This window comes from Lottia gigantea, assembly GCF_000327385.1.
Source record: "Lottia gigantea unplaced genomic scaffold LOTGIsca_5, whole genome shotgun sequence".
In the NCBI taxonomy this organism is placed as follows: domain Eukaryota; kingdom Metazoa; phylum Mollusca; class Gastropoda; family Lottiidae; genus Lottia; species Lottia gigantea.
In genome coordinates, this window is record NW_008709715.1 from 3031604 (window position 1) to 3041094 (window position 9491).

At 34.0% G+C, this 9491-nt stretch overlaps 1 protein-coding gene across 1 annotated transcript; it reads right to left on the reverse strand.

Moving 5' to 3' along the window:
• Positions 1-6072: 6072 nt before the first annotated feature.
• Positions 6073-7179, reverse strand: LOTGIDRAFT_106137 (hypothetical protein; the record flags this gene model as incomplete). Its single annotated transcript, XM_009061941.1, has 2 exons — positions 6073-6617; positions 6675-7179. The coding sequence occupies 2 exons, from the start codon at positions 7177-7179 to the stop codon at positions 6073-6075; spliced, it is 1050 nt and encodes a 349-aa protein (XP_009060189.1).
• Positions 7180-9491: the final 2312 nt, after the last annotated feature.

Consider the following 9491-nt stretch of genomic DNA (forward strand, 5'->3'; position numbering starts at 1 on the left):
TGGATACGGGGTTTATTTTTAAATTGTTGATTTAAAACAAAATGAATGACTTTTTAATAGTTTGTTCACATACATTCATGACTAAAGAACATGACCATGAAACAAATAGATCCTAAAGAGTTTTCAATCTTCAAGCTTTTATTCATTCTATTCATATCCTAGATTAGGATTTTATGATAAAATATTTTATTCAAATATAGCTGAGTAGGCTCGTACCAGATGTCACTAAAGAAAAAAACATATATTTCTTGTTTCAGTCTCGTCAACAAAAAAATCAATGTTATTTTTAGATGAATCGTGCTTTTTAAATAGGGCAGATGATAATTTTACTTTAAAATATGACATTTGTACTACAGAAACAAAAAAGTCACTTGAAATGGGGGGGGGTTTATATTATCACCGGTTGAACACCCACACTGAGGGGAGGGGGTGGTCCAAATGGCTGGGATCCAGCCCCGCTGCCCCACCAACGGTTATGCCACTGCAAAATAGGTTGGAATAGAGGCAGATGTTTTGGACTAGTAAAGCGTAAAACTCTCATTACATTTCAGTACTTAATTCCAAAGAAGAAATTGATGGCTATAGAGGATTTGTATCCATATTGGTTGAACTTAATGTCAACTAAATCGATGGTTTATTTTAGAATAAAAATCCTGCTGATTTGATATTTAAGTTGATTATCCCACACTGTGATTTTACTGTCAGATTAACTTAGATGTCACATATGGTATGTAGAATAGATCCTTTAAGCTTTTATTTATTCCTTCTCGTAAACAAATTTCACTAAATCACAAAATTCTACTTATATAGGAAGAGTGGCGAAGAATGGGGATCTTTTGATGCAAATGTGAAATATTTTCATACTTGTTAAGACAATCGTATGTTGTTGACATTGGTGTGTGTTTTACCTACATAACACCTTTAGTACAACCTTAACAGTTATTTCATAAATACTTATATACTATAATTATCGATTTTAGTGTTAGAAGACATTGGGAGATCAGGTGCCCGAACAAGGCAATGGATCTTCTTAATTTCATTTAGCATCGATATGGCACATTAGGTGCTTCTCATATTTGATCCAGTTTCACAGGTAAGACATAATTCTGACTGTGTTTCATGTTCAGACCATGTCCTTAAAATGTTGGTGGTTACCAACCATAACAACCCCTTCCCACAATCATATAATCATCAGAACAACATAACATTAGAACTACCGGTATTCACAAATCACAAGAAGATTTCTTTGATTCCTGCCTTAATTAAAAGACTTTCACGATGTTTATGACCGATATTACACGAGGGTATTGCTCTTGTTGTGAACTTGATTTGTCCTTACATGTATACAAGGTTAGACTATTGATCTCAGCTTATTTGTTAAAACCATCACCTTTACCAATTGCTTCAAGTTATTTTCAACACTACTTAATTCACTGGCCCTTCTCTTCAGCATATGGTGAACTTTAACTTGCTACATGTTTGGCTTACAACTAATCGGATTATACTAATCACTGTTCAATAATCACAAGCAATAGAGTCGAGTAGAAAAGTACATCGAATAGGTTATTATGTGTCATTAGCAAATTTTTTAAAAAAGGATTCAAGCTTTTAAAATCCAGAAACCATTTAATTCTTCTAGAGAAAGGCTTGCTGGAGGGATAGTTCTATTAAATATTTTAAATTGTTCAATTTAATCAGAGCTTTACTATACGGTTAAAAACGTACTTTATACACAAGTTGCCCTGAAGAAATCTGATCGAACACAATATTTTATAAAAAGGAAGGGGGGTTAATTTCATTAACTAATTTCACAATAAGAATTAGGACGAGTAAAGATATTGTGAGAGACGGACTAAGTCTCCTCCTGGGATTTCGACTTGAGACAGGATTGTCAAGTAAAACACGAAAACACCCGAATCACCGAGCCATGGATGCTATCAAAGACGTTTTGAAATGTGATCTAGAAAACAGATGGTATGATAAAATGAATTGGTATTCGAGATGATGTTATAGAAGGTAGACAATATAAAGCTGTACCTGAATATACGTCATACCTATTGATTGTACTATATAAATCATTGATTACAGACTAGTTTATGTATAGATTTTTATTAGGTTTATATTGTTTAAACTATATTAAATAAATAGAAGAGTGTCTAATATCAGCTCGAATATCTATAAATCACGAATAGATCGATACTCGAACACTCAGTACACTATTTGTATGTATCTATGATATTACCATAGATGTTCCTCATTTTAAAGATGGCGTTTAACCATGAGGCTAAAAAAGGGGTGGTTCAATTTAACTATTAGATTTAAATTAACTGATCCCAATTACTACTGGAAAAAGAAACACTTTCCCTGATCAGTTAAGAAATGTCTTTAAAGGGGCAGATGCGCCATTACTTCATTAATCAAAAAAATCTCTCAGACATTTTTTACCGACATTGTCGGCCACTGTTATTTTAGTTTTGTTTACTCGGAAAAAAGGTCTTGTTTGACAAGTTCAACTATTCGATAAGCCAACATTAAGAGTAAAATAAAACACAAGAAAATTCTATCTGCTATGCTAATCTAAGGTGTCGACATAGTTTTTAAAAACCCTTTAAACACATGAAATGGCGATATCAGCCACAAAAACGTAACTATTCCACAAAACCTTTGCCCGAATTTACTAAACTAGAATTAAACTTTTGATATTTCACTCGCCCACATTTGCAATGGGTAAAAAGGTGTTCAGACTTACCTCTGATAAGTATGCGAGAATACTTCGAGAATACTTCTGGTAATTATGCCAATATACATCTGGTAAGTATGTGAAGATACTTCTGGTAAGTATGGGAGGATACTCCTAGTAAGAATGAGAGGATACCCCTTGTAAGTATGTGAGGATAATTCTGGTAAGTATGAGAGGATACTCCTAGTAAGAATGAGGGGATACTTCTGGTAGGTATGTGAGGATACTTCTGCTAAGTATGAGAGGATAATCTTAGTAAGAATGAGAGGATACCCTTGGTAAGTATGTGAGGATAATTCTGGTAAGTATTCGAGGATACAATAGATAAGTATGTGAGGATACTTCTGCTTAGTATGAGAGTATACTCCAAGTAAGAATGAGAGGACACGTCTTTTGAATATGCGAGGATAATTCTGGTCAATGTGTGAGCATTATTCTGCTAAGTATGATACTTCTTGTAAGTACATCTTGTTAGTAAGTAAGTGAGCATCATCTAGTCAGTAGTGAGGATACCACTGATAAGCTTAAAATAATGAAGTATGGAAGGATCTGTCTAAACGGTAGTTAAGCCTGAATGTGTGTCAGACAATCAACGATAGTTACAAACATAATACAATGTAAATTGTGGCTTGTAAAAAGACAGAAGTAAAATAGTTTGTTGCGTAACAGAGATTCTTGATTCGTTGTCTTTGTTATCTATTAACATTGCGCAAGTGACACAAGGGCGATGACATGCACCGATTGTCTAAAACCACAGTTCCAAAACTTAAAGACTCCTTGTACACCAGAAACTTAATACTTTATTTCCTAGTAACCTTCCACCAAGGCTACCAAAAGTGACAGCTTAACAGTGAACAGCTTTCAGTATTGAAGGATAAGCTATCGACCAAAAAAACCATGACATTTTTGCACATTCGATAATTAACCTATTGTTTCTGAATTTCAGAAGTTTCCTCAAAACCTGCCTGCCAACGGATTTGGAAGTAGTTGTCTAGATCTGAATGTCTTGCCTTGTCGTACTAGGGCAGAGGTATTATTTAAACAGACAAGTAACTCTCAGACGTTACTGTGAACAATGTTGAGGTCCTCAAGTGTTCAATGGCCATTCTCGTTCAATCAAGATGAAGATCTTGTCCAACAGGATGGAAAACACATACATAAATGTCAAAATTTTTATTTTTATTACAAACTTAAAAATATGTAACAATATAAACATTAAGAATGACGAAATATTCCTCCAACTTGGAAGAAATTCAACTACTAAAAGTTCATGTCGTATTGCACGCAATTGATATAGAAAATATTACCATGTGGCCGTAAATAAAAGAAATCATAGATCCATCACCGAGCCAAAGTAAATTGACCATTTTCTAATTTCTCGACCCAAAAAATCAAAATTTCGAATTTTTAAAATTTTATTGAGACAGTGAGATGAATTATTGAGCTCTCCAAATATAGAAAAGTAACTATTTGAACACGTGCCTCATATTCAAAAATATTTTTTTACTGTACAAAACATGATTTGAACAAGTTTTCAATTTTATAAATAAATAAATAAATAAGAAAAGATAAGAATATAAGATATAAAATAATTCTTATAAACAAAATAGACTAGAGAGATACTCATGATTTGTAGAGTATATATTACTACATTTCTAACAAAATCACTTAGGAAGCCATCTCTGTCTACCCTTCCCCGCCATCTTCTTTTACATAAATATAGATGTGTGATTGTTTGTTATGTCAAGCATCAAAGGAAAAGATAGACATAGAAGATCAAAACTACGCATCTAAAATCATAAAGACAATAAAGCTAAACCCATTTACGACAGATTTCGTTACAGATTAAGGCAAGAAAAAGATTACAATACATTGTCATGGAGTCTCTTAAGAAAAAGGCGGCGTAGCCTCGAATGTACCAATGTCAAAGCAATGAAGCCTCGATTATTGACAACCAAATATTTATACAAAATCAATTATCTACCAGAGCTTGGAATGACTATGAAACACAAATGAAGGATATCACCATGCTTTGGAATAGGAAAAGTTCTAAAGTCGAACACGATTTAATCTATATCTGGGAGATTGGCATGTTGATAAGTCTTAACACCGTAAAAGGTAATTCCCTTAAAACACTCCCCAATTAGAAGTTTTTGTAGGAGATAAGAGTTATATTACCAGATCAAAGTAAACATGAATTAAAATATATGTAAACTAAATTTAAATTTTCACTCAATTCAAGCATAAATCTAGTTATAAGAATTTTGAACATTTTTGTCAGTTTGGATTAAAAATGTTGGTTTTAATATTAGAGAAATATTCTCTTCAAAGCGAACAATACAGTTGGCCATTAGAAAAGAATGTTTTTACTATTGTATATTCAATAAAATCTATTGAATTATTGCCATAAGCAGAAAGCAAACTACCATTGAAAATGATAAATAAGGCAGCCATATTGGAACTATAAAGCTATGAATATAAATTATATACAACAATTATCTGTATAACAAAGATACACTCTAATTGATTGCAATTACCAAGTTATAAGAATTATCAGTTTCCATTCAAATAAAATGGTATTGTCCTCGTGCTGAAAGAACGACATCATTAATGACGTTATTGTGACAATTGTGCACCAATTTTCTTCTTTTTCTTTAACACTGTGCTGCGTCAAAAAAACATCCTCATTAGGAAAAAAGTTATAAATAGAATAACCCTGATGCACAAAAAAATCATCATTTAAAAAATATAATATCCCTTATATAATAAATAACATAGATTAAATATTATGAGAGCAACAAGGTTAGAAACAGTAACGATGAAGATCTCCTAAATCGCTATTTATGAACAAGGGTAAAATGGGGGTAAAATCCATGAGCATTAGCACATAAAGGAACCTGGATAATTTCTAACATGAAATGAACCACAAAGACCACACCAGATGTATTAAGCATGATGCAAAGTTTGTCCCAAACACTCTCTTATGTTAACTCTTCGCTGATATATTAAGCACCATCATCACCCCTAGAATCCCTTTTGGCAACAAGTCTTAGATAATAATACTATTGGAACACAACAATAGACTTACAAAGATCACCTTCCAATACGAACATTTTACAGTTTAGAGTTCTTCAGAAACAACTCGGTCAGTACGTTTACACAAAACACAAAAATAGTCGTCTATATAAAAATAATCAACACCTTTATAGGATATGGATTTGTATTAAAAAAAGGGATGAAATTATCTTAGCTATAAAAATATATATAAGGAACTCTTTATATAAAGACTTATTATTTTTCAAAGAGACAAACACCATCACCAAAGCAAAAGTTTAATTAGCCAACAGGAGTTGCTGAAGATGATTTTGGTAACTGACGTTATTCTGGTTAAAGCTATCCAATAAACTTTTGGGTACGTCAGGTGAGAGTGAGGTGGTTGGTGATTGACTTGAAAATACATCAGGTAAATTTAAACCCAATGATGATTGAGGTGAAACTTGGTGAGTAGGTGACAGATGAGTTGGTGATTGATGTTGATAGAAATCATTAAGGAATGCAGCACCAGAAGCTGTGGGCGACTGTGCAGAGTATGGGTGAAGTTGTTGTCTATTCTGTGTCATCAACATACGATGTTGCTGATCAATCATAAATTCAACTCTGGGATCTCGTGGGGATAGTGATCTAGGTCTTTGTGGCATGTACTCGCTTGGGCTGGTTTTCTGGCGGAAAAAGTTTCCGAATTCTGTTGGTGACAGTCTGGTTGGTCTTTTAACGTGGGTCTTTGGCTTAGTTGAACCAAACTTAGTAGCAGCAAATGAAGCAGCAGTGAATTTAGGAGCTACTCGTTCTTTGTGAATATTGAAATTGGTATGTGGTACTTGAACAGCCGAGTTGAACAATCCAAGAGAAGGAGATGTTGATGCACTCCAACCACCTGATGAGATTGGTGAGGATGGTGATAGACTGAGATTACTCAATGAGGATGACAGAGAATCAATTGGCTTGAAACACTGAGCTTCAGGATTGAATCCTTTACTAACTATCATGATTTCGCTATCCACTGGTTCGGGAAGGTCTTCTTCTGGCTTCTTCTCGCTGTATAAAATCTTAATGACTCCCTTTTCTCCGATTCTATAAGAGACTTCCGAAGGGTCAATCCAAACTGTGAGCTCAGCGGGTAAAGCATTTTTAATTTCGTCTGCATCCAAACCGACATTGTAAGCAGCCATGAGAATAACCGGATCGACCTTTTCCCCATTTACCTTAACACATCGGTATCCGGAACCCTTACAAGGCATATCAGGGTACCAATGACCTTCAAATTTTTTCTTGAGTCCACGCTCTAATTCGTCAGCGAGCATATCGACTCGTCGTCGGGGTAATTTACTGTACAGGTATGATATCACAAAATTTAACGCTACTGAAACTTCAACGTGCATTATGGCGGTCGGTGTGTCACTTTAAGAGAATGTTGGACTTGGAACTAATTCAGATAAAACACTTGAGATAATCTAATCCTGGCTTAAAACTCTACTCTTCACCAAAATTGTGTTGGGCTGTACTTGATTACACTACGTTTCTTTAAACTCAACTTTCCAGTCACTGAAATAGAAGATAATATACAATACAGATACATCTATTTTATTTTCTAAAAGGGGCGTTGAAAAGCACTGGATTCCCGCTTGCAGGTTCACATAAGTCTGTCAATTATTTCATGAACAAAATGTTTTATATTATTTCTTTAATCATAAAGAAAATATAAATGTCTTGTGCATGTGAGGTGTCATTACCCCTGGCATGACATTAGCTTCGCTTCACTGATCAGCGACGAGCTAAAAAAGTAAAAAAGCAATGAATCATCTCAATAAATATATCGATTTGTCTTAAACTGTGACAGTTATTGGTAATAAGATAAAGGCAGGCATTATGTCTACTAAACCTACCCAAAATAAAAAGTGACCTTACAGGCGGGGATTATTTAGGCCTGATTAAAAACATGTTAGCAGCATATTTCTAAAGTGATCGCAGATCGTATTTGCTGCTAATACACATTCCGGTGAGCAGACACGATGGTTTTTTACTGTGCACACATTGGCGGGGATTTTAGATTAAATACTTAATACATTGAACGTCAATGTGCAGAGCAGATAGAATATGTTTTACATGTTTAACTGCACCAAGTAGTTCCTATTCCCGAGGCTAATTTACAATGTTTTGGGTTCTGTCTAGACAAGAGGACAATCATTTTAGTTATAGAATTTGACAAGTAGGTTTGTTTTCATAGCCTTTATAGCCAGGTATCCTTACGGTAAGTTAACGTCAGGCTTTAAGGCGCCCACGTAGTCAAATCTCTGTCTACTTTACATGTACATGTTTACGTACGTTTTGACGGTCATGGTACGTTGACTTAAATTGTAAGACAGCCATGTAGACATACGTGGTACATTGACATTGGGTTTAAGACAGCCTTAGCCAAATGCCTGCATGGTACACTATATAAGTTTGGACTAAACGGCAGTCATCAGGTTTCGTCGAATGGCATAAATAAAAGAAATAATAGGAGACAATCACCTGTGAAAGAAGTTGATAGTTGACGATAAGATGATAGAAAGAAGGTTGAGGGTGATTCTAGAGAATAGAAAAACATGACATGATGAATGAATTAAAGGGTAAATGAATGAATAAATGAATTATGAATATAATGAATAACTGAAACAAAAGTTAAACTCTAACAAAAGGTTCAATATTAAAATGTTTCTGATAGACACTTAGTTTATATTTTAAATATTTAATATTTGTCTGTTGAACCTATAGATTGGTATAAATAAAGGATTGTTGTTTATCACAATCAAAACATCAGGGAAATAAAAGTTTAACAACAATACTTATGTTTAGCTTGTCGTGCCTGAAAACGAATGTTTTGTATTAAGAAATCAATGTTAAAATCAAATATTGAAAACAATCAAATTCCCTCGTTTTAAGCTGATGATAAAAAAACAAACCTTGTTGCCCGCTATCCCGGGTCAGAAAATTATGTAGGTCACGGTCTGGAATGCAAAATATCGCAGACAAAATAAGAAAGTGGACATTTAAACCTATCAAAATATCAGGAATAGAGCAGAATTAAGCTGAAGGTTATTGCAACTAGGAAACATTTCAGATGCATTTAATACAAACGGATACAAACCAAACTGAAACCCTCGACAGGAATTGAACCTTTGTTCCAAAAACTTACTGAAAATCAACCTCAATTTACTTACGAATATATATGAGTTTAACTTACAAAGGCGTTCAGTCAAATCTTCAATTATGACTGACCGCTATACATAGGGTTTACGGTAACCACCACCCACAATAAAACGAAGCAGACCGAATGAAAAGTTTACCTTGTCTAATAAGACCCACTCAGACAATCTTATCTGATTCAATCTCTTTCCATAATAAAAATCCGTCCAGAACTGATATGGAAACTCTTCATATACTTATCTCTAAGAGAACGACCTGACACTTTGAATGTTATAGACTGAATAGTGAATAGTAATTAAAGTTTATCAAATGTCAAACGGTTCAAATTGATAAAGCTCATATAATATCGTCATTATTCTAGCGAAGTGTAAAGCATCTTCATAAAGTGTAAGTAGAAATGTCAAGGTTTAATCAGAATGCCTATTCTGTAGTTTCAAGGGCAATCACAGATATATGTGCCAAGCTATCCTGGTAACTCTGTAAATATTTGTTATCTTGTCTCTAT